The sequence below is a fragment of the Plodia interpunctella genome, chromosome 11, assembly GCF_027563975.2.
Source record: "Plodia interpunctella isolate USDA-ARS_2022_Savannah chromosome 11, ilPloInte3.2, whole genome shotgun sequence".
Classification (NCBI taxonomy): Eukaryota; Metazoa; Arthropoda; class Insecta; order Lepidoptera; family Pyralidae; genus Plodia; species Plodia interpunctella.
In genome coordinates this window covers 4228698-4256667 of record NC_071304.1, presented here as the reverse complement: position 1 = coordinate 4256667, position 27970 = coordinate 4228698, and the positions used below count along the sequence as shown (strand labels likewise).

The 27970-nt window shown below is 32.6% G+C and overlaps 2 protein-coding genes across 5 annotated transcripts in view; both read left to right on the top strand.

The window, feature by feature from the left end:
• The window catches only part of LOC128673548 (uncharacterized), a 74349-nt gene that overhangs the window by 22051 nt on the left and 24328 nt on the right, over positions 1 to 27970 (top strand). For 2 of the 4 annotated variants that reach the window (XR_008405094.1, XM_053751470.1), the window contains exon 1: positions 7617 to 7935. The exons of the other annotated variants lie outside the window; for them this stretch is intronic. Coding sequence is in view for 1 of the 2 variants with exons in the window: in XM_053751470.1 (XP_053607445.1) it covers positions 7878 to 7935 (58 nt within the window). In the remaining variant the exon portion in view is untranslated. Of the gene's footprint in view, positions 1 to 7616; positions 7936 to 27970 lie in introns of those variants that run through there. 4 annotated transcript variants of the gene reach the window in all.
• On the top strand, positions 2512 to 3645 carry LOC128673549 (uncharacterized). The gene is made up of 2 exons (XM_053751474.1): positions 2512 to 2923; positions 3317 to 3645. Exons 1-2 carry the CDS (start codon positions 2587 to 2589, stop codon positions 3619 to 3621), a joined length of 642 nt encoding a protein of 213 aa, XP_053607449.1. The 5' UTR covers positions 2512 to 2586; the 3' UTR covers positions 3622 to 3645.

The window sequence follows — 27970 nt, the reverse complement described above, 5'->3', positions numbered from 1 at the left end:
TCAATCCACGTAATGACTACGACGATCGCTATGACTAACGAATAACAAATACATATATACTATCAGTAGAAAGTAAGATGTAATAATAATAATATAATAATAGTTATTTATTTTAGGTAAAAACCTAAAAAATAAAATAATGATAACATTATTTTTGGCCAGTAACGTATTTTTATCGTCGATAAGTTCAAGAAACCGATCGTTCTTCGCCTGACAATACGACTAATAAGGCTTGATTGATCCCACACATTAACCCACCGCATTTGCAGGCAACAAATTGAGTATCATTAATGCCCACATTTCGGCTAGTACCTCTAATAAGAGGAATTTTAATCACTCGGCTTCAGGAGATTACCGCTAGCTGAAGGTCTAACACATTTAGAGCTCGCCCCAACCCCGGAATATTATATTAGATCAAAGGGTCAAAATTAAATCCGTGCGGTGATATCTAGAATTCATGATCACGAATATAGGATGTGGTATTTTCTTTATCAATATTTATCCTGTGTATTCAGGAATGTTGATTCGATCGTTATTTTTTAAGTAAAAAAAAATATTCTAACCATTGACTTAAAATGAAAAGAAAATTTCCAATAAAATCTAATTGAGGCAAGTTTTTCATTTTCTTTCGCGAGGTTCTTTCTCATTAAAATCTATTTGTGGCTTTTTAAATCTTTATTTGAGTCCAAAATATGAACAGTTGTTTTCCAAAGACACAGACAAATATCAAATTGATCTCAAAAAGAAAGTATTCATGTTGTAATCCTCAAAACAACAAGTGATCCCAAACTTTTAAAGCTGAAAATATTCTTTCACTAAATCTCTCCTGTCGACAACAATGATTTGTGTTGAAATGATTCTTTCTCCAACTGGAGTTACTTTCAGAAAGAACTCTCACACCCGCCACCCTTCACCCTCAAGTAGCAGCCCAAGAGTCGTATGTCAAAAATAAAATGAACGATGTTTCATTTTCGCCCATTTTTACACAACTGCACAATAAAAGAGTTTGATTATTTTAAACATTTACGGCGAGTGGCTCGGTCTACAACAACACCATTCCTAAAGAGAGTTGACGTCAGCTAAGCGGACGGTAGTAAAATTACGGTACAATCGTTACATATTACGTTTACTTTTTAAACTAACTTCAACTTCCAGGTGTCCTTGCAGTGAAAGCCGGGATACTCATATTAGAGAGAGAGTTTTAAAGTTTTATGTAACCAACATTATTAGGTAGCTGCACCCTTTAATTTCGTGATCAATAGTAACCTCTATGCTATAAATAACGCTGTAAACAGTAAATACCAATAATTAGAGAAGGTGTTATTCGAATTGGTACTCTGAAAGAGGAATATTTTGGTATTAATGTCTAATTGTAGTTAGATGTCGATTTCGTCTGAAGAAGTGGCTAAAATCAATACCTACTTATAATCATTTTTACATTTTTTCTTAGATAAATACTTATGTTTTTGAATACCGTATCAACCATTTGCTTCATCAGGTACAGAAGGGATCTAGTTTACGCATGAATATTAAAATTAATTATCCATATTTGAGATTCGTTTGCATAATCATAAAAACTTTGTAACAGCGTTGGTTCATGTTGATTTGGATTAAACTGTTTTATATTTTGACTTGCGTTTGACAGATATTCATACTGAAAATAGTTCCATAATGTATTATCGTAGTCATGTAAAAGTAATTAATAAAAAGATCTTATTACATAATCTTATTTTCTACGTCTGGTACTTAAAATATAATTGGCTATAAGTATCTAGGTACCTCTTAATCGGATTATTTACTGTAGAATTCCAATCTTTTCTCAGAATCTGAAATCAATTAATTATTATCGAGAATATTATAAGATCGAGAAGTACCTATACAAAAATAGAAACAAGTAATTAAAACATTATAAAACAAAGTAATCTGTCACGTCTGTCTGTCCGCGATAAACTCAAAAACTGCTACACGGATTTTCATGTGGTTTTCACTTATATATATATATATATATATATATATATTTCATTTTGGAGCCGTTCGTTATGACCACCGCCACGGCACTTAAACGACAAATCGATTATTGAAAATGTTAACATTAACTCATCCAAAAATTGTCGTTTAAATCGAGATAATATAGATATCTAAGATATCATGGGAAAAAATAAATGTTATTAAGAGCGGTCAACCTCAACGCGTTAAGAGGTAATATATAAACGTCAAGATGGCCGTCCATCGCAATATTCTGTATCTGTTTCACTCTACACCCGCTCCAATCCTTGTAATTTCACGTCTGTGAAGTTCCTTTTCTCTTTTTGTTTGTAATGTAAATTTTCCTCGTTCGGCCAGGAACTTTGTCGAAATCTCTCCTTTTGTCCCGATCCAATGTCGGATAACAGGAGATTTAATATAGAGGCCTGTAAATTCCTTCCCACTTATACCGCGTCGAGTTCGAATTCGGTTATTTCACGGAAGATTAGCTGATTACACGCTGGATATTTTCTTAGGATCACAGTCTGTATGACCAGAGGAAATGTACTCGGCAAATCTCAATGAATTATTTATAGATTCTACACATTTCTTGTCCGCTTAATGTGTTTCATAATTGTCACTTTGGTGATAATGTATGATGTTCTGATGTTGTTTTTTTACTTGAATACTGTAAAAGTGGACTCTATAAACATATACTTGCCTGACTCATCTGATGCGAAATATGTAAAATTATTTGACTTTTACAAGTCTAAATATGGTAAGACATATGTTACACCCGAAGACGAAAAAAACGCATTCCTAAATTTCATTGATAATGAGAAGAAAGTTGAAGATCTTAACGAACACACGAACGGTTCCACGTATTATGCCATAGGTAGATATGGGGATATTGATCCAGATTACATGGAAGAACATTACGGCGTTACAGTGAATCCAAGTGAGTACAATAATTATACCAAAATAATTCACAAAACAATGCAAATAAATGAAATAAATTCTAAATTTGGTATATACTCATTTATTACAAAATATTTGTTGTCGTCAATATAAGCTTTCTTCGCCCGTGTTAATGCTATCACTGGTATCAAATTTTCTCCTAAAGGTAACCGACATACCTTTTATGATTATCTATCGCCATCTAGTGATAAGTACTTGAATACACGTGTAGTACATGTATTGCGTTGTAATTCCCATGCTAATCCAGAAAAAAAAAATTGTAACAATAATAACATTGTTCTGATAATTTTAAAGAAAATATACAAAGAATATTTGTTCAGTTAATGTAACAGAAAATAAACGATAAATTAAATATTCGCTTTAAATTTAACAGTTGTCACTGAACCTTTACACAACATCAAAGCTGATATTGCAAAAGAAGTACAAAGAACAAAGAAAGAGAAGATACTAGAAGAAGCTGTTCTTTTTGATTTGGATAATGCTGAAGAACTATACGAAAGTTACATGAAAGAACATAGGAAGAAAATTCCTAAAAATAAAGTCCAGAGGCAAATACATTTTTTGAGATTCGTCAAGTCAATGGTGGCTGTGAACAAAAATCATGTTAACGGAGACGGAGATGCAGTTTTAGATGAATATGCTGATGAAGTAAAAGAACCAGACGAGTTCTCTTACTAATTAAAAACGATTATGTTTACCTGACGCATGTCATTATTTCATTTTACAGTGTTTAATATAGTCACAGATAGTCGCTTCTATCTGTATTTACACAAACATGTTCTAGGTATATATATTTTCGTACATCTGGTGGTTATGCTAAAAGATACAGTGAACAAATTTGTGATTACATCATGAAAAAACCTCACTAACAAGTTCATTGATGATGGTGAATCAAACGACATCAAATCAACATCAAATATGATGTCTCACATGAGACTAAGTCTTCAACTCATTAATTATATCCACTAGTATGCCAATTTAAAATTATTACTTTTTTTTGAATAGTCTGTTGTGTTTTTTAATAGCAAAGGCCTCCCCTCCACGTCGCCGCATCTATACCAGCCCATACATTATTAAAATTTTTGATATGCTTATGTGTATTGTCTTGAACTGGTATCATTTCATTATTCATTCACCTATTTAGTCTTTCGCACTGTTGGGGCACAGGCATTATGGATATCTATAAAACTGGCATACTTAAAGAAATTTTCCTGCTTATCTTTTGTACAAAGACTATTTGAAAACATCAAATAAATTAAGTTCATTTACTGTAAATGAGTATAGGTAGTGTTAGTTTAAATATATTTTCCTCAGCAATGTTCGATTCGAAGATATAAATTGTACACCAATTACTGTAGTTGGCTCGTCCTTGCCTTCTCACAAAAAGGTGTCAGGAAATTGGCGGTGAGATCTTGTTAGCGTTTTTGCGACTACACCCTCTACGTTTTGTTTGAACGTAAACTAAGTTTAAAGTCTATTAAACGAAAGTATGTATTGTTGTTCGTCAGACAAATCGGGAAAAACTGTATTTCGTCCATAACAGTCATTAAATATTCACAAAATTTATTTTTATCTGAACCAATAGAGGCAGAGTTTCCAAATCAATGAAAACAGCGTTAAAAATATTCAGGAAAAACAGGCTGGAACAGAAACGCTGAAAATCAACAATGCCTGGTTATTTTTTATTGGCGTCCATCGTCAGTATAGATAGCAGTCAAATAATTGGAAACGCTTTAGTCACACAAAGAGTTCCACATATGGATTCTGTATGGCAACAGTGCGGTTTCAGCCGTCCAAATTGTTTAATGATTGTGAATATTTTGCTTTTAGTATTCAACTGAACATTCAACATGAGGCAATCCTCGTGCTCGTTTGCCAAATACGCACCATACTATAAAAAAATATATAATTATAAGTCTTAATGACATTTATTTTATTGCAAATATAAAACAGAACTAACATAAATAACAGTAAATATTAAAAAAAAATATGTGTTGTTTTTTTACTATTATAAGATTTTACAATTATGGCATAGCTATTGTAATATATTTTGTATGCATTGTTTTTTTTTTAAGTATTTATTATTATTATTTTAGTTATTTAGATGAATGGTATAATATTTAATTGCTTTTCTTAGTACACGGCATATTTTCATTTTTCTTTCGCAGGTCTGCTGAGTAAATAAATTTCATAAAAATAACCTTTGTATTTAGTTTCCTATTTGTATAGTTTGTAATACAATATTATATTATGTGCATAAATAAATAAATAATCTGAGAATTTTCGCAAAGTTTGGAACAAAGTTCGCGAGGGTCGAGATTTATAAAGTAGCTCTTAGCACGTTCACAACACAATAGCCAAAGAAGAATGAACATAACGACATTTGTTTACCGATATAGCTATCTCCATTGACCAACTACAAAGCAGACTAACTACTGGAAAAGTAACGACACAGAACGATCAAACTACATTCCCGTTTGATCCATTCTGAATATTTTCTGTTTTCTCCAATTGTACATTAGTTTTTCTAAGTCTTTCAAAATTGAATGAACTATTGATGGATGCAGAATTATTGATGGATCTTATCAGAATATTTTTTTCTCAATGGCGCATTTTATAAGATATTCTTGCGAAAGTAAAATATAGGACGTACTTACCAGATTTTGCTCCCGCACAGATTGCAAAAGTCAATCAAAGAAAGGCTATAAACTGCAGATTTTTGTTCAGCTATATATTATTTTTTAAATTATTAATTAATATTTCAGTTAATTATTTGTATATGTACTGAAAAAAAAATGTTTATGACCTATCAAATTATTTACTACGCTTCGGTAGTTACCTATTTAACTTTGTCATAAACTTTATTACTTTTTACATCTATTTTTACATATGTCAATGAATGCGTCTGAAGACTCCCCAAGAGAAATTCTGTGGAATCAGGTTTGGCCAGGATTTCCGGGAAGCCTGCATGTAGCAACACAGGATATGTAGATAATACTTAAAGGAAAGTCAATTGTCTATAATAACAACGTAGGCTTTTTAGGCTTTTGCCCAGCGGTACTTAAATAGCTAAATAAATTGAGGTCGGTGCAGTTTTTATTATGGCATTCTGACATATGTATGCAAGCGTATAGTATGATATTTTATAGCGCGTAGGTACACGCACTATAAAATGTCATACTAAAAAAAAACGCAACGTCTGGCTTCGTAGCGCGCGAATCAAGGTTAAGAGCATATTGAAAATTCTAATAAACAAGGTTTGATCATTTTTGATAATAATCAATTCAGAAATATAATGTTTCACTTAATTTGAAAAAAAAAATGCTTTGTTTTCTTTTATTTCTACACTAATCACGAGTAAAATAGAGTGTAAATCCGAACCGACTTTCTGCCAACGTTGCTTACGTCCACCGAGCAGACGTTGTAGGTTGCAATGCACTGTAACTGATGCGAAACACAAGTTAACATGACTTGGACTACTTGCTATCGTAAAATTGTTATTTCATGAAATAAGAGCTATTTCGTATATTTGCTTAGCCATCCGAAATCAAAATGAGACATATAAAATGAAATATAACGTAAATGTAAAAATGTATTTAATAGAAATAACTTATTTATTAATTTAACGGAATATGCATCACATGGGTATAAACCCAAGTATCATCTAAACAGCAACATGTCTCGTCTTCCACGTAGTTCACAACTAAACACACATCGTGGCCACAAACTTCTCGTTGTATGACCTCTATTGCATATTCATAGTACATTAGACTAACATGGATCTCATGATAAACTTGTATCACAAAACAGATATATAAATTTGTAACAATTGCAGTCACCTTCATAATAGAAAAGTTTTACCGCTAGGTGCAGCGGGTGTGGATGTAGATGATGATAATTATGTAATTAATTTAGATTCAAATCCCAAAAAAGGCATTGTGGCAATTTCAGTATAGATAATATATAAGTACATTTATTACTTAGCGTTTCTTTATTTATTTTTTTGAGTACTTTGACGTTCGAATGTTGACAACTTCCATAATTTTTATTTTCTCCTTCTCCGTACACAATTTTTGTTTTTAAAACGACGAGAACCGCATAGCTGTCATATATAGAATAATCACTTCACGAAATAAACTAATCAACCCAATTATTGAGTAAATCAGAAAAATCTTAGATATATTATAACATTGGTATAATATTTTTACCACTGAAGTACTTTATTTTAGATCTGTATAACCTTAATATAGATTTCAATAAGACCGGAAAAAATGACATGGGTTTGACATTTGAGTCTGTAAGCGAAATGAAAAAAAGTGACATCTGCTGATTGCTATCTCTACTGCCCATCAGAAGTGATTCTTATTTGAATAGAATCTCAAAATTACTTGTGTGACAAAGGGCGCTGATATTTTTTTATTAATATAACCAGATTTAAAAATATCTGACATTTACCGACACCTGCGCCAAATGCGCCGTTAACTGAAACGTTCAAAACAAAGAAGTTTTCATTTCGAACTTTTCACTTAACGATTTCATCTTTAACAAACTCTATCTCATTTTATCAATTGTCAAAGTTTAAAAACTTAATCCACTTAAGGACCCTTAAGGGTGAGTTCACAGTGCGCATGACGTTACCCTAGCGGGAAAAACCAAGGACATTCGTTGGGCGGCCTCCATGCGCGGAGCACGCATCGCTCGCGATTCATTCAAATATGGAATACGTAACCGGTCGGTGACTTTGTAAACACTTGTCGACGGTTTGAAAATTTGAATTTCAAGTTTATTCTTTTTTTGTGAAAAATATGATGGACAGTGTTTAATATTCTTAGTACGATGGACGTAAATTGCGGAGTGTATTTAAACGTTAATTATGTGATTTCCCATAGAGCTGCAGTTACTGTGGTGCATGTGACATCGGACGTTGTAATTTAATGGACAAGATAGCAGAAAAAATCAATATGAAGATCATTTCATTAATTACTTTGTGTGGTGAGTATATAGTAGACAAGTAGTGACATGTCTGTCTATTTTTTGACACAATATTTGATTGCTACCGACTGAAGAATTTGTCTTGCAAATTTTGTCATAAATTATTTATCTACTTTATTAAATTAAAAGTTTAAGTATTTAATTCCTTTAATTGCGTGTCCATTTTTAATTTTACATATTATAAAAAAAAGAATTCCTAAGAAAATCTATTTAGATTACTAAGTTCGATGCGTATAAGTATTATTTATACTGGTAAATGAAACACATGACATATTCTCATTAAGCTTAACATTTTCATTTAACATTTGATGACATACGTTTCTTCATATTTAGCAGTTAAGATAAATAAAATATACTCATACCTAAGAACTTATTCAAAATTACATTTTAAAATATGAACATTCAAATGATTTCTAAGAAACGGAAATTACGCCACCATCCTTCCCTCTCCCTTTTTACAACAAAGTGAAATTATATTATTATCACATCTACTCCCAAAAACTCCTTAAATGTGAAAAATCTCAGAATAATAGATTCACGGCACAATTCGTTAAGCAGGAACGGAATTGTCTGGTTATTTTTGAGAAATAATCCACTGTGCGATAGAAAATTGTTATACCGTAGCGTGTCTATGGTGTAAAAAATAAATTACTTTTACATAACCAGTCGTTCCTATGGACATGATTTTTACGTCGCATTAGGATTCTATAAGCTTATATCGTCAGGGATGTTATGCATGCCAAGACAACTAATAGATACCTACCGACGGCCGTGCGAAGTGGAGATGAAAAATTAGGAAAACAGACCCTGGGCTTCGACACGTAAAAGATGGAAAGCTACTAGGAATATGCTCAGATGAGAGCTTTGAATTTTGATATTCACAAACACGGAATTCTAGAACGTCCTAAAATAGTAAACAACCACTGAATTTTAGCGATTTTGAAATAACGGTAACGCTATGATGAGTCTTAATTGATATGAGCTTTATTGTACTTATTTTAAATAATGTCAAGAATAGGCTGTGAGATATAGAGATTGTGAAATCTGAAAAGTGAAAGAACCAAATAAAGTTTTGAAAGATAAAGTTTAAACATAAATTATGGCTACCTTATTAAAATTCAACCAAGCGGGACCAGACTTTTAGGTCAGGTCAAGAACGACCTAACCTATTCAGTCTCATATAGGACGATGAAATATTTTCGTACAAATGTTAAGAGGTCAGAAGCTAAATCATCCCAGTTCCGCTCTAAATGTCAAAGTTCAGTGGTGTGATGCTGCAGATGAAATATTTGTTGCCAGCTGGAGCATTCTAGGTCATTCAGGATAAAAATAAGATGTGTTCATGGAACACATTGAGCAAATGAACGCTAACGAATGTATTTCTTTCTCTTTTTAGCACTGTCTCTCATCTGACCTTAAGCGTCGGACCTAGGGGTCTACTTTCCTACCTTTTCTTCTTCACTTCACACAGTCTTCTGGCTTCCTTTTTAAGACTATTGGCACGACTGTTCCTCTTTGATGACATCAATTTAGCACTTTGTTTTTTTTATGATGATAATGATAAAACGACAGCAACACATTCTGCTGCGTATTCGTCAGGTGAAAGTATACATATGTTGGTTGACATTTTATAAGAAAAACTTGCCGGTACAAAAAAAATAAACATCAAAAAGATACAAATTGGTACTAAAACCTTGTTTTTATTGATATAATATTTAACTCAATTATTTATTGCCCGATGAAAGTAAATTTTTCAATTTCACTCTCAACAACATAAATCTTCCTTTAATAAGGAAAAAAATTGACTTTGAATCCGTTATTTCCTGTTGTTGAAAAAAATATTTAGTCATTATAAGCAAAACACGTTTTTTTTTTTCGAAATTTACTAATCTTCTTCTTAGTCGTATTCCTCGTGACTGAGGGTCGTGGTCATTACGTGGAATGAAAAACACACAACAACTTTCTTGGCATTATCAATGGAGTGGTTTGCCATTGCCTTCTCCATTTCACATACAAGTAAATAATATAATCAACCGGTGTGCAGGTTTCCTCATGATATTTTCCTTCACCGGAATTTACTAATAATTTCAATTGTATTTCTCTACTGATTCCTAATAAATATAGCTATAGTATACAACTTCAGAGAATTTCAATTTTCTGAAGTTGTATACTAGAATTTCTCTGAAGTTCCATTCCATCATGGGTCAAAGCGGGCTAAAGATAAATATGAAGATTTGTTTAATCTATCCTTTAAGATTTGGTGATACCGGATCAGTGGTCAGATAAGTTTACTTTTGAAGTTATTATATAGTTAACAAGCTTTTAATTGCGACTGCAAATACATTAATTATTAGATAGCATGGAATAATAAAGTGGAATTGTGCATGACGGATGGATTAATAAAATTTAAATTACCATAAGTTAAATTAATTATAAATTCAAATTAAAGGATTTTCAAGTTATACGTAGCTAGTATAGAGTAACGTTTACTTAGAACCTACTCGTACTATGTAGTTTTAGCTTCAGCAATATGAAATATATTCCACTAAATAATTTTCCTTCGACCAAATCAACAGCCCATGACACTTCAGCATTTTCCTTATCTCCACAACTCCCAATAAATCGGTTATTATACGGTACCTATATATTGGAACCCAAAATTTCACATTCTATCGAATCGATATTTTTATCGAAACAGATTGTCGGACGATTGGTGTCGTGTTGAAACACCATATCTAATGTTTAAGGTGTTTTTATTGTCAGTTCTTTCATATTGCATAGGCAGGTACTTAATGATTGTAATAACGAATGACGTGAATAATGATTCATGCAAATCATAATTTTTTTTTGTTAAGTTTTAGGTAGACTAAAACACTCAGTAGTACATTGCCATGGATTTTTGGAGTATTGTCCAATATGATGTTATTGCAAAAAATAATAAACATAATACCTTCAAAAAGCTACCGATAGTCTAGCAAAACTAAAATAATGTTTACTGCATATGTAATGCATTTCAAATTATTCGATCGACAATTACCTATAACATAACATATCAATAAAAGTGAAATAATTCAAAATATCATACTTGAAAAGCTAACCGATAAAATAGTCGTAGCGACTCAATGTGAGCTAAGCCTTATTTCCCTGCGATTGGGCGTCAGATTTATGTTTATGTCCACGATAAATGAGCCAAAGTTTTGATAGACGACGTTGACCGACTGCTACCTGATGCTAACTTAAGAAAGTTTTATCCTTACGATTGAGCTAATGAAGTCTCGATTGATTGTTTTAATTTGAAGAAGTGAACTATCTCTGTGTTAATGTAACACATTTATTATTTATTGGTTCCAATAAAATAGTCATAGCGACTCAATGTAAGCTTGGTCTAGCGGTTGTTCCAGTTTTCAAAAAAATATATATTTCACCGGCTTCTTAGCTATAGGTACAACAAAAAAGTTTCATTCAAATCTGTCCAGTAGTTCCGTAGATTAGCGATACAAACAGACAGACAGATATTTAAAAAATATATACTCTATAAGTGCTATTTCTACATCGCTCATCTTTTTTTTGTATAGGTATAATGTATAAAATACAGACAAGTTTTATTTACTTATTATAATGTATTGATAACCTTGATTGTCTCCAGCCACATTTGTGGTATTTGTCAGTTCTAATTGAAAGCATAGAGTTTAATGAAGATGCCGCAATGTAGATAGAAACAAACCCATAATGCGACCCATGTCATTATAGTGTCATTTTCAGGTACGTACCTAACCATATGGTTAGGTATAATCATGACACAGTTGTCACGCAATTATTTCGTAATGTTTAGATACATAATTTTCTGGAAAATATGAATTTGGTAATTACGATGTGGGTGTCAATTTGAGATTTTGATAATGGTAACTTTCCACGTGGAAGTCATTCAATGAATCTTTTGTTGATTCGTTCTCAGAACTGCGAATGAATAATTTAGTTAATATTTTGTCTCAAGCATTTTTTGCTAAAAATATTTTAGATAAGTAAAAAATATTATGCAATCTTGTTACCAGCAGATTTAGGACCATTAAAATTGCGTTGATTATATTCATCTTCATCTACTTTTGATAAAATCGGACATAATGACACTTATGTCATCATGTCCAATTTTATCATAATCGCCTAAAGGGATCCAACATTCCTACTACTGATGAAAACGTGGCAAGTAGTTATTATACAAGTTAATGAACTTCAACTGTCAACAAGTTTCCTCGTGATGTTTTCTTATATACTTGAATCAGATTGGTAAACAATCTCTTGTAATAAGATTAGGTTTCGAACCTGGGAACATTCGATCACAGGCGGATGGTCTCAACCACAACTTATTATATTAATACAATATGGAACTGATGTTACGTGTTGAATTACAATAAAAGTCCAGCATAAATTCCTCTAGGTATAACTTTATACCAACATACAGTAGTTTAGTTCATTACATGTTATCGAGTAAAACTGAATGACCGAATGATGTCAACGTCAAACTTATAAATGTCAAATTGTGTTCAATGTCACCTTAGGATTTTTTTAACAGATTTCATGTAAATTCAACACTTTTAATGTATACAATCTAACGTATGTATTTGAACTCCATATGTTAAATAAAAGTACCTTATATAATGTTCGTTAAACAAACCTTTTTTATATCATACCGTTTTTCATTCTGAATCAAGCACGCATGACAAATGTGAAATTCTCACGTAGATTTTTGAATATCGTACTCCTGTTATTGTTTATTTTCCAAATTTATCCTTTATAATTATTTATTCATGTGAACCAACTAAATAGGCACATATGCACATTGATATCCTATTAAAATACAAAACACGGAATGAATATTACGAACTGAGAGTTATTTTTATTTATGAGTAGCTAATGTACCCGTAACGGTTTCAACAGAAACGGAAAATGTTCACAGCTCACTCGTATGGTCAACAGCACATCAAGCTTGTCGAATTCATTGCGTATTCGCCTTTAACACCAGCGCATAGAGTTGCAATTAGAACAACGTAGAAAAAGCGTTAGCTGTAGGCTGAAAACATTATAAATTATGTGTGATGTTAGGACAGAATATTTTAATAAAGTGAGTCCGGAGTGCCAAAATGCTTCTTCATTGTTTTGTTACAATAGCAAATACGCATGAAATATCTACATATATTTGGAAGAGTTATTATTCCGATTATAAATAGCAAGAAAATTTTAACATTTTTACTAAAAATACAATAGGATAAAGTCTTGATATTTACAAAGACGAGAGAGAGAGTTAATAATGTTTAAAATATTACTTAAGTTGTGGCGACTACTAATAATAGTTGTTGTGGTTCCACCCTGACATAGAACCACTTCATAACCTCTCGTAGTTGTCGTAGGAGGTGACTAAGTGGCACATAGCCTGGGCCTGATAGGCAACAACAGCATTTCCAAGAAGAATATTGTAAAATAACAGCCATTTGGCTGCGATTAAACGCGATTTGGCTGCGATTAAAAAACCTTAATTTGGTAATATTGTATAAATGTACAAAAATGTAATGTTTTTTACGCTGACTTAGGGCTTCACGGCTTCACAAACCCGAATTTACATGACATGCAGAGATAAGAGAGATAGAGAGGCTAAAACCAATTCATAGCAAATTGCAATGCAATTATCAAATCCAATATTTCCCTAGATACAGGGTAAATCCATTTTGGTGATTGATTTTAGATTAGTTGGCTTCCTTCTTGCTTCTATTAACCTAACTAGAAGTGCAGTTCATGTACTTTATTTACTTCGGAAGTTAACGTCGGCTAATATGTATCTATATCAAATAAATTAAGTTTATGCAATTAGTACATGGTTAGAAAGTAGCGTACGTATCCAAATTTATTGCAAATTCGCCATTATTACGATAGCATAGAGGTCCATACAGGGTAACTTGACATTTTGTTAGATGTATAGCGAATGGTTTAACTTAAAATTTGATATAGGTTTCAACGTGATATATTGCTTGAAGCAAACCCGAGGTAGGTATTGATAATAATCATTGGAATACGAAATTAAACGGGCGAAGCCACGGGAAATAGCTAGTATTAAATAAAGTTCAAAGTTTGAGTAGTATAACTCATTCATAGTAGACTTGAAAGTTAGAAAGATAGCATCCATGATAGAATCCATGGGCCGCAGCTCGTATTACATAATCTAAATAGGTATTTAGGCTTTGTAATATACATACAGTAATAGACAACAACAATACCTGTTTCACCGCAAATTACAACATTACCTTAACAAAACATCGACTGGTATAAGGTTTCACAAAGGTTTTCGTACACGCAATTACAGGCGGTATTTCAGTACCATCAAAGCCTGAAACTCTAAACAACATCCGTCGCCGGATTCGTCTTAAAATTAATTTTCCTCCAAAATTTTGTCAATTGTCGGCAAAATTAAACGAAGTTTGTCGTTTCTTCACAACGTGGCGCTGGCCTGACGCCAGCAATAGTTGAAAGTTTATGTGTACACAGGTATAAAAGCACTGATTTTAAACTTTTATTCCGAAATAGATCCACAATCAATTGATAGTGCTGCGTTTGGTAACGACCACTCGATGTCTTTTCATAAGGCAACAATAGCATTTCCAAAGAGGGTCGTCAGGTGGCCGGTTGTAAAATCACAGCTGAATATTGAAAATTGTTAGTTTATTTTTGATGGTGCCGCGAGTTTGAGACAGACATCCATGATACATTGATCGTGTTACCGTGACCCCAACGTACTACATATTGTTAACCCTGATTAATGATATAGGATAGTAACAGATAGGTATTAAGTACTAGTGCTGTATCTGGTTTTGATTTGTATTAATTAGTAAAACGGTACAAAACTGATTGACTGTAGGAAACATTAGTCAGTCGCTCGCTAACCACGGTTCGTTGTAACACGACCCGAAGCATCCGAAGTATAAAATGTAAGAGATGAGATTCTATTATATTGAAAAATATAAAATTTTGAACCGTGAATGTAAAACTATAAATGGACTTTCACCTGAATGATTTTCTGGTTTCTTATTTCACCATAATGAGTCAGACCCCAGGGACCGTTGAAGTGGATCAGATCCGTATATTCCCGATTGCCATATTCTAATCCCCTAAAGTTAGGGGATTTAGAAACTAGATCCAAGGGTGAACGGGCAAATTGACTAAAAGCTTGTCGATGTTTCAGAACCAATTGAAATGAAAATTCCTGCAAATAATTGACAAGCATGTCGTTTCATGAGAAGTTACAGCCGAATCGTACAGGATCCCTCGATTTGGCTTCCATCCAGCCACGATTGTGTTTTACTATGGCGATTATTTCCACTGCACCATTCGACTTCAGATCCGACGGCTGAATAGACATGAAAGAATTTTTATGTCCATAACCAAATTTAATGTTTCCATTTATTTTACAAAGTGTGAATGACTTTTTATTACTTTTGATATAAGGTTTTTCTTTATTTTAAGTTAGTTAATTATGTATGTAGTTAGTAATGATTTTCTCTCTCATATGAGTATTAGCTCGGTTTCTTCTTCAGCCGTTGAGCAACGAAGCCCAGCGTCCGCATTTCCACTTGATTACAGCGTAAAATTAACTTCTCCACGGGTATTTCCGTATTCATCCTATGATGTCTCATCCTCCATTTGGACTCCTAATTTAACCTGAAACATCACAACTTCATACAATTTGTGCATTGTTCTTCGTTGTCTATTGACAGACGACAAAAAGACAAAGCGCGTCTGAGCATTGAGACGTTACAAGATGGATAGGTACGTTATAACATTACGAAACTACTCGTATGAAGCGGCAAGGCAACCGACAAAAACAATTTTGATAAAGTTACTAAGTCTGTCTGTCGTCTGGTATAGACCTGATGATAGATCCACAGATCACTGGGATAGGCATACTTAAGTGAATCATGCTTTTAAATTAATTGATAAATTGAGATTGAAATATAACAAAAGCACTTACATTAAAAAAGAAAGGTGATTTTCGCTCAACTCCATTGCATTTCCTTGATGATAGTATTTGGTTTGATCAATTTTGTCTGCACTCCAGTGTTTTTAATCAAATATGCAAAATAAAAAAGAACGCGAGTTCATATTGTATATTTTTCTAGACTAAAACCTTTAGCGACATTGCAGTGAAAAGAGAAAATAGTCCCATATTCTATTTTCACTGCAATTTTGTACTTGAAATGTACGGTTGAACAGACCTGAAAGAATTCGTGTTCAGCGACCGACGTTAATGACGTCCATTTGTTTTTCAAAAAGATACCAACGTTTCATTTTGTGAAAGAAAACAAGTTTGGGAGGCTTGTCAAATTTGCGACTTTTAACTGCACATTCCCATTCAATATTTGTACAGAAATAAACGTTTGTTAAAAAGTGAGACACTTGTTTAGATTACTAAGGATTTAGAAAATATAGAGGTTAAAAGTACTCTAATATATTAAATCCAAAATATCAGCTACCTAAATAGCAAAATTTATAAAAATTGGCTCGGCCGTTTGAACGTGAAGAAGTAACAAACATACTCACAAACCTTTATAATACTTATTAATGGGATTAACTATATCAATATGATACTAAAAGATTTATTTAATTTTAACCATTTGACCACACATGTGGTCACTTCCGTATGGTCGTATAGTGACTTTCTCGAGCCGACGACTCTTTCAGCTGCGAAGTAAAATGATTCTTCCATTCCAGCCCAACTGGTCTAAATCCTCCACAGACTGACGCTGAGAAATAGCGCACCATCTTTGATACCGGGATGTTGTTTTTGTAAATAAAACTATACTATTTCCTTTAGTAATAATATCGGTTGTAAATTATAAAGTACCTACTCATTTATGTACTTATCGCTACAAAGTATAAAAAATCGCCCGTCGGAGTATTGGGATAAAATAGTAATAAATAAAAATATATACACAACTCGTTACGTCGAAAAGTCGAAAAAAAAAATTCGACATATTTGAAAAGATCCAAAATATTTGTTCCTACCATATATTCTCGTGGATGTCATACGGAGCGGCCAAGGGATAGAATGTCTTGACAGCTGCTAGCAACGACAACAATCCCGAAGAGGGTTGACGTCAGTTAGAAAAATCACAGACGAATATTCAAAATTACCTTTTTAAACCCGGGCATCGAGTGCGACAGCCGAGATTGAACCTCAAAGGATACTTCGATGGGATATAGAGAGAGAGTTTTAAAATAATTCCACTTCTTGACAATCTCTTCCTGATCCATGCCAGGTGGGGCCACCATTAAAGCTAAGAATATGCAGCTCTCGGTGAATAATGCAATGCTCCACGCAGCAGGCTAAGAGGAGAGATCTTGCAGAAATGCAAATTGATCTAATGGAGACTCGAGCACAGTTCTAAAGGTGTGATTTTAAGGTGCAAATCCACTATTTAATCAGAAAAGTAAATATGCTTTACGTAAGTTTAGCCGCTACTCTTTTAACGCGGAACTATAACAGGCTTTATGCGTTATTCTATCAATTTGATTTACGCATTGTACTTTAAAATTTAACAGAAATAAATTCTGCTCCTTGCTGTCCAGCAAAGCATTTCGCAGTTTAATAAAATTTAACAATAGAATAATAGTTAACAGTCAAAATTCAGGGTTGATTTTAACCGCGGCGTGTCGCTGACGTTTAGACAAAATGGCGTAATTTACGTTTGTGTGTGAACGTTTAAAGTTAACGTCAAAGTTGACGGTGCAACTCACAGTAAACAAAACTGTTTTTGAAAGCCTTTAAAAATACAAACATTAGCATGAAAAGAAAAGAGAAAAAAAAATTAGACATAATATATGCAAAGAGCGAACGCCCGGTCAGGGATCAGACGGTATTGCTAAAATGGTGGTAAAATGACTTATTATAGCCATTTGCCTTTCAAATCAAACCACTTATTTATGAATTTTACTTTGAATAATCTCTTAATTTATTATCTTCTTATATTTGTTTGAAAGTATAATAATTTAAACTGAAAATAGGTTAAACTAAAGAAAGCACTAGTAATAAATCTTGATTTGAGACAAGTTTTCGGCTCATTCGCAAAATATAGTCTGTAGAATCTCATGTTTCCAAAGAATTTATTTTTAATCTTATAATGAACATTGTTCTTGATTCGACGATGAATGCACCTTCGAAGAAGTGCTAACATGAGCAAATGTAGGTATGCTTACGGCACGTATAGTACTTATTTTTAATCTTGTTTGATCTAGATCCATATATCTATTTTTGCGATAAGTACTACAAGCAAAAGTGAGTATGTTAATCTACATTGGCTCTCCGTGATCTACTCTCGATATATAAGCCTTCTTCCATATACGCGAAGCTTCACCTACCTCTCAACCTATCTTAAAATTCCACATACGTATAGTTAAAAACACTATGGAGAAATTTACGGTTCTGTAGCAAATTAAGGTGGACGAAGCCGCGGAAGAGCTAATCTATTCTATTATTATGAAGAGGTCAGCGTTTGTGTCTTTGTGAGTTTGTGTGTTTGAGGCGGGTAATCTCCAAAACTACCGATTTCGAACATTCTTTACCATTAAAAATTATCAAAGATTGCTTGGACTAAATTTTATCTCAAAATTCCCACGGGAGCGAAGCCTCGGACAACATCTAGTTCTTTATAAATCCATGTCAACCATAATTTTTATTTACACAACATGTATAGAATGACCCATGTCCGTCGACCATGAGTTTTCTGACGTGTTATACAAAAAATAAATCATTTACAGCACACCTGAAGTGGCTCAGAACATTGTGGCGGGCAAAATGTGTTGTTACATTCTTTGTGTGGTGGGCCCAGGTTGATGGATTGGCGGAGTAATTCAATAATGCGGCATACAAGTGCACACAATGATTACCCATCTCTCACGTTCTGTAATTTTTACCTGGAAAAAGGTCTTTTCTATTTCCACTTGAGAGTTCAGTGGATTTTAAGTACGTTTACTTACTTTTAACGGTTTTTAAGGGCTTATGTTTGTAGCTCTAATTAATTAAGTGCTTGAATTTCTCTGGTAAATTTAACGTTTTTTTATATTAAATTTTGTGTCAATTATGTTATTACGGTGAATTTTTTTTTATTTGTGGCGTGTGGTTCCGCACTAGTATAGGACCATATCCTCCCGTGAATGTCGTACGAGCGACTAAGAGAAACCCCGTGCTTCGTGGCTTCACAACCCCTAAAGAAATCGGTAACATGAAGTAATGGGAGTAGAATTCATTTTAATTATCAAGGTTATGATTTATTAAGAGGAAAATAAGTACCTAGTGCAATAATAAGTAGTAATTTTACTATATAATAGTCAGTCTCCACAGATATTCCTCTATAGAGTGGTTTACATTTTATAGTATTGAATATTCTATTCGAAGTTTATTTGCACTGAAAATATAGCCTTTTTTGGGCCATGGTTTGCTTTGAACAAACTTGATAAAAAATTGCAAGTCTGCAAATAGATGTTTTCAAATTGCGCTTAGTGTATATTCCAATAAAATCTTTTAAAACTTACGACACAAATCAATCAAAATGGCCGCACAACACGGGTACAGGTACAGATAGATATTCTTAATAATGAAGTAGTAGACGAACGTGAAGTAGGGTTATTAATTAACGACCAGCTCCAAACCCAAATGATCGTCCATTTCTGGGTGTAATTACTATAGCCCTTTAGTGGTATTACATTGACGGCCTTCGATGCATAGAAATTGACTATTTTCCTTAATAGTCATACAGGTGAATTGGTTATTCATGAAAGCTTCATTTGATTAAGTACGACATCAAAATAATATGTTAGAGATATCTGTTTTTTTTTGTTTGTATATTGTCTTTATTGAGTTTTTTATTATACATCTGTAAGATATACCTATATGTTGATTTAATTAAAATAGATTTCTTAAATCTGATTTTTATTTTGAAATCTACAATTCTACTAATTCTAATAAAGGGCAAAGTGTGTGAGTGAGTATGTTAGTTACTACTTCACTTTTATGAAATTTGGTCTTGAGGTAGCTGATACATCGGATTAACACATAGATACTTGGCATACATGGAATGGCGCTTTAAAGTAGATAGCGCTACTGTGCATACAAACGTACTTAACTTTTTTAGATAATCACCATCACTTGCGTTTATTTGGTTGTGATATCTGTTTAAAATGGGTGCAAGTGCAAAAAGAGTAAAACGAGACCTAAATACGATACGTTATAAGACGAGAGAAAGATGCGACGATCATCCTAGATTTTTACAATTTACAACCCAATTTTTAGGCAATAATAGTTATAACGCACTTTTTGTCTTTATCTTTAAAATTTTCCTTGATCATCTTGTTATGAAATTACTATTTCAGCTAGCTATACTAATACTCTTATTAAACCCAATTGTAGTTTTAAGTACAGTTTGTTCGCATTGAGCAAATATTATCCTACTTTATATAGAAGTAGACTTTTCTCAAAGCTTTGCCTGGGAGAAGACACTGATATAACCAAAACCCTCATGAATCGTCTATTGTTGAAAATAGTATGAAAACCGCTTTTAGTATTTGAATATCGTGTTTAGAAATCGGCGATGCGGTTGGGGAATTTATACTACTACTCGTACATAGCCTGCAGCAAAAAGTTATCTATATTATATATGATATAATTATAAAAGCGCTGTCGATGCCTTTTGGGGAATTTAAAAAATATTTTTCTATCACATTTCATCAAAATTTGTTCAGCATTCATAATAAAGATGATTAAGGGTATATTAGACAATAATGTATACATAAGGCTAGTTATATCGATACTTTCATTAAACATAGATATAGTATAACCAGCTTCGATAACGGTCAGTATATAAGTAGGCATCTTTATTAGTATCAATATATAAGAAAAATCATAGTTCTATTTCACTATTCTGCTATATTCGCTCAATTTTTGAAACTTTAAATGCATTTGTTGTATTTTCAAGAAAAACTTGAAACTCGAGTCATACCAAACTTTAAAAATAACTCTTGAAAACTGGAAAGGAGTAAGTTTTAACATAAACATAGTTTTGCATGCCATTGTCCAGTTCCAGATGGTGGCAATACATTCACATTTTATGCTTCAATATTTGCATGTAATGCTACGAAAACTGTGTATGGGTTGTATTGTAGCGTATAGGTCGAGATTATGTTGCCAAAGGTGTTTAGTTTTGTACACGGTAGGAGAGCTGGGATGCTTTTGATTATGTACCGCTTGTGAAATCTTTTTCAATGTTATTCCAAAACGAGTCTTTCAAAATGTACTGAATATGTACTGAATATGTACTGAATATGTACTGAATATGTACTGAATATGTACTGAATATGTACTGAATATGTACTGAATATGTACTGAATATGTACGGAATATGTACTGAATATGTACTGAATATGTACTGAATATGTACTGAATATGTACTGAATATGTACTGAATATGTACTGAATATGTACTGAATATGTACTGAATATGTACTGAATATGTACTGAATATGTACTGAATATGTACTGAATATGTACTGAATATGTACTGAATATGTACTGAATATGTACTGAATATGTACTGAATATGTACTGAATATGTACTGAATATGTACTGAATATGTACTGAATATGTACTGAATATGTACTGAATATGTACTGAATATGTACTGAATATGTACTGAATATGTACTGAATATGTACTGAATATGTACTGAATATGTACTGAATATGTACTGAATATGTACTGAATATGTACTGAATATGTACTGAATATATACTGAATATGTACAAAGCTTTTGTCCGCATATAATTGACGAAGAATTACTATTTAATTAATATACTATTATACGACATGAATGCCTTAATTTTGTATATTTATTTAGTTTTTTATTATATTATACATGAAGGTGTATTAAACTAAATAAAAACGTACGTATATTTAGAAATAAAACTCAACAGACATAAAGAAATCTACTTGATTCTTGCGAAGCCGTGAAATAAGTTTATTTCAATACTAAATAATGAAATGATCGAGGTACATTTAGACTTAATGAGTGAAACATCTCGCCATCTCATCAACTCAAACCTTAAACCGTTAAATACTTGAAGCAGAATTAATCGGGATGTTAAAATCCCTTAAACCGGCTTTTTAGGAATTCCTCCGTAACGCTACAAATGATCACAATTCTAAACTTCTATCGGATGAGAAAATGTCGATATTTTAAGGGCAAATACTGCTTCCTGTTTCATTTAGTAATAGAAAAATAGGTATAATATTCATTTTTATAATTTAAATTGAATACGTGATGTTATGGACACGATACGGTTACAAAATTTATCCTAGGAAGCTATTATTGTACAGTTTGATACCACTTTCGAAAACATTAACACTAAAAAACCAAATGTCTTACATAAACAATTCTACATAAGTATGACATTTTGATCGGTACGAGTCTTGGATCACTTTATCAGATTATATTATCCTGATGATTGTTATTCATAAAACTATAATTTCTCATATATATTAACAAGATTGTAAACATAATGCTTAATTAAAACGAACCACTTAGGTAAGTTCCTAATACTGGCAAAAGCGATAAGCTATGGAACTTTTCCGTCGGTACGGCAAGATGGATGACCATGCACTAGTTAGGAACTGAAATCTCACATGGATGAACCCGAATTACGTATAAAGTACTATAGCACTGTTAGTATGTACCTGGACTAACGAGGAGTAGAGTTAAGGCACCGACAAATTTGACGCTGATTTTAACCGGCCCCGGCTAACATTTCAAATTTAAAAATAATATTAGGTTCTGTTTAGAAATATATTTAAAAATACATTAATAAGTAATTAGATATTCAAAATCAAAATCAAAATCAAATCATTTATTCAGAAATTAGGCCTTCACAGGCACTTTTTCACGTCATAATCTAAATTAAATGATGTTTACCAAAGCTACAAACTACTAGCATTTCGGAACGACCACTGCTGAGAAGAAATGCCGAAAGAAACTCATTCAAACAGTGTTGGTCCCTATTATGCCAGAAGGGTTACCATTTTTTAAATATAAATTTATGTATAATTTTTTATCAGTAATATAACATGTAAGTACATAATAAAGTACATGGTCAAAAGGTATACTGAAATGTATTCACAGATATTCCTACCACTACTCCACCAAGCCTCTCATACAGCTAATTGTGGTCTTCTAGTCTCATAACTCTTGGCTCTGTCTACCCCGTAAGCGATAAAGACGTAATAGTCTATCTGTATAATGATATTTTAAATGTTCGTTCACCGTAGATTTTCCTATAAAATAAAATAAAATAAAATATATCACAGACATAAAAATTTTCCTAGAATTAAGTCAACTTGATATAATCGGATTTGACTTCAAATATTTCAACAACATTTTATTCTAAGTGACTTTAACGGAAAATTGATACTAAATAAATTCGAGTATTTCAACAATTCTAATGAGATGGTAACTTCTAGTTACTAATTTGGCACAAAGCCAGGTCTGGACTTAGACAAGCTTAATAACATTTTCATTCAAGTACTATATAGTCTGTGTTTAAACAAAATAAAATTTTCAAGTCGTTGGTTTCCACTCTGAGTAGCAATAATTTTAAGTGGCATGCCGATTTTGTTGTTATTTGAAAACTGTTTTAAAACAAAAGTACTTACAACAAAATGTATACAATTAAATTGAAATCATATATTTTAACATAATTAATTAATTTAATTAATTTTTGTTGTAAAAGTATGTTCATTGTGAATGCTAAAAGCATTAACAAATATTTTAATTCATAACAAATATTATTTTTTAGCTATTTATACGAAATCGATATACGAGCACTATATTATTAACAATGTAAATTTATTCGAATTTGTTCTGTGAGATGTTAGCAGCTCATCATTTAAATTTGCGGTGAAATATGTAGGATTATTTCTTTTATCACCACGTTGTAAATAATGTAAACTCATGTTTTTGCAAATAAATAATATTTTGAAAGCAATCAAAACGTAGTTAATAGAAAAAAATTGTTCCTAACTTGGAGATCTGCCAAAACAATTAGTTTGATCGGCTTTATTACGCCAATCAGAAACCTGAATTGATTTCCTGCTTTGTGAATATAGGGCTTAAGCAAACAACTTCAAATTAATCTATAGTCAAGGGCAGGTAAACCTAACTTTCTACCACAAGAAAGTACAATTAATTTGAAAAAACATGACTACGCAAATTGGTATTAAATAAAAAAGCTTAAACCGACAGGGGTTCAGGTTAATCTGTCCCCCGACTGTACTTAGTTATAAAAATTAATCGGAAAATAATGACATGGACGTCACTAATCACCGTTTATAACCCTACAAGGATACAAGTCTTGAAATTTTAATTAATTGGTAAAGAGGATGGGCCATAGTTTACAAGAATGAAGATGTGAAAGTATGTAGCTAATGTGTATGTAGCCCAAATTTCATAGTTGTACAGAGCGCCAGATTCATTTTGTAGCAACTGTCTGTGTGCCTCGACGACCGTCGTATCATCTCGTAGTTTAGCTACGAATTCAACAGCACAATGCTGCTTCAAAAATTACAAATACAAATATATTAATCATGTTAAAAACTGTTACGGATTGATCAAATAGTCATTATCATTATTGGATGGGTGTTTTTATTATCAACAAACAAGGCCAGTGCCTCACCAGTGAAGATGTTAAAATGGCAGACCATTTTAACATCCACCGTGTTGTATATCATACGCGGAGCTAAAAATAATAAATTTTTGACTACCCATCCAATTACAGGCCAATATTTACAATGTGAAAATTTAATCAAAGTTAACGTTCAATTCATTGATGATGAATCATTTTATTTAAAATAAATTATAATTGGATATGTAGAAAAATTATTAATCCCGTTGAACGTATGAAATATACGGACGATTATTGATCGTCAATTCAATCCAATATTGTTAAAACTTAACTTGGTAATGAACAGATAAAATAATGTAACATAATAATTTTGACAATACTATTTAAACCCAGACTTTCAATTCATCTGTTTATTCCCTGACATATATTCCAGCACAATACTACAATATAGCTATTTGTCATAGCTACGCCTTAATTAAAAGCAGTCTGCCAAGGAAATATCGCTATCATCCCAGGGCAATTTATTTGCTAATGTCCTTGAGAGAAGCTGTGGTGAAAACATTCATGTCTGTGCTTGTTATGTACAGACCTATTTCATTAATATTAGTATTCGTACATTACATTTTGTGGTTACTTTATGTGTGTGACTTTATAAAGTTATTTGTTTAAATTTAGTTCTCATAAATGGCGGCACGTCATCAAAGAAAATAAAAGAATATCGCTACTCATATGCGCAAATGCAAGTAAAAACATAATACTATATTTAAGGTCATATACTCGTCTAACCCTTGTCAAAATTCAATGACACGCAAATCAACAGATTTGTAATACATTTTATGCACTAAAAAACTATGAATACGGTAAAATGTCATAGCTGTTGGCTTAAGTCCAATTTGAATAGCATTTTGAAATCCAAATATTTTTCGAATATACATAGCCCCATGATAATATGTAAATCATCATCTTATTTAGTAATTTTATGTAAATTAGTTAGATAATAGGTATATGATAATTTGAGTTTTTCTGTGCAATTATTAATAAATGAATAACAAATACATATACAGATAAACATCCATTAGTGAATTAATAAATGAATATTTGCATAAATTATATATTACACTAACATTCTATCAAAGTCAGGTTTCAATTTTAAAAATTACCCAAAAGCACCAATGATTAAACTCTTTTAACAAATTCTATTCGGACATATATCCAGAAATATCCGCTTTGAAGTTATGAGAATGATTATACGAATTGAGCATAATAATGTTACAAAAATTGCTTCAATTCTACTTGTGAAATATACAAAATTGTGTTTTTGGTAACCCGGCATTTTAATATAACATAAATCCTCTGAGCATTTCTTTACATCCCCGGGCGGCCGGAACCGGCTCCCTTGTGATCCTCACTGATATAAAAGGACAGAACAAATGGTTTACAAACAAAATACGGAATTAAATGGTTAACCCAATATGACAACTCAGCGGTGTAGCGTACGCCAACTAGGCCATAAATTCTACGGGAAAATTAAATATAACCCATTGCTCCGTTGCGCTCCGTCGTCCTCTGTCACTGTTGACGGATCAACGCAAAACAATGTAGGTATTATATGGAGTTTTGACGTACGACAACGTACGTCAGTGTCAAACCAAATAGAAAACGAAACGGAGCCGCAACGTACTGCGTCGTCGCAACGGAGCACAACTGAGCCATTGCTCAGTTGGAGCATGGCTCAGTGTAAATTCATTTTGTCATTAAAAAAAGTATGGTGCCGGTGTAGCGAATTAAGAAATTTAAAGAAGGATAACTAACATAAACAAATTTCTTTCATATTATTTATGTGAAATAATTAGTATTAATAAGAATTCCTGAATTTCAATTTTCTTAGTTATATGAAAATTATTTATCTAGGTAACACATAAATAAACAAATTTATTAAGATCGACAGATTTAATAAAGATCATCCGAAAGTAAGCCCTGACATTTGCATCGGATTACAAAGATTCCCTAAAATATCCAGAAACTCTAGACGAATTCAGTCGACATTCGACTTTATAAATTCATTTGATATCCAAACATAAATTTGTAGTAAAATTTCGAAATTAGTTTATTCTACAAATGCTAGACATCCCTACGGGACCAAGGTAGCCACACGCCAATGTTTACTTGGGAATTAGTGTCGTGCCCTCTTGAAAACCTATATTATGTTATTGAGGACAGCTGAGGTCAGTGTGTAGAGTAATTATATTATTTGATATAGAACTTTCCATTTAGGTGCTATTTTAAACACGATTCTTCACCTGAAATGCAGAAAGATATTTAGGTTAATTGTCACATAATTAGTTTCGTTTATTTTGGCTAGTTACAAATATCTATAAAAAATAATGTAAAATCTATCTTTCTTTCATGTTCCCCGTTGCATTTGGGGCTGTAATACCCAGAAGCCTGATGTCAGCGTGTTTGGTTTGGTTGTGATGTCATATTCACGTCCGATAGACTCTAAACAGTAACCCTCTTTGGGAATGAGACGACCTCGGTGGCGCAGTGGTAAGTTCTTGCCACTGAACCGAGAGGTCCCGGGTTCGATCCCCGGTCGGGTCATGATGGAAAATTATCTTTTTCTGATTGACCTGGGTCTTGGATGTTTATCTGTATATGTATTTGTTATAAAATATAGTATCGTTGAGTTAGTATCCCATAACAAGTCTCGCTCAATCTGTGTGATTTGTCCTAATATATTTATTTATTTATTATTATCAATGCAATTGTTGCAAATCAATTGTAAAGTTTTGATATGGAGTATACCACTGTCTACGCGCATGCGCTGTGACGACGAGCTCGCGCCTGCGCGATGTTTCTTTTCTTTAAAAAACAAATGCTGTCATGGACGATTCTTGGCTGTTGGATTTTGAAATGTATTGCTCGTAATTTACCAGCCCTTAAATAAAATAATCTTTGTCAAATACCGAGTATAATTATTTATAAATATATACTCAGACAAGATCCTACAGTTTGGTCCTTCGCGGAAAAGCGAGCAAGGCAATCGAATGGACGAACAATGAAAATTTATGGATATCTACGCGACGGCGTTTGATGGCAATGGCGGCAGATCAAAAAAGATTCTGAAAATAAAAGGCGTGATATTCCACCGGCTACGAGAGCACCTCCTGTGAGTTCGTTCCAATTCATCATTTCGATTTGCCCAAATAAATTCTTACATTTTCCATTAATTCCAACACATTTTTCTTTTCAATTTCTTGTTTCTCTCACATATTTCAAAACGTCTATTTCTTTGTTTGCGCTGTGTTACCTGGTACATAATCGCAT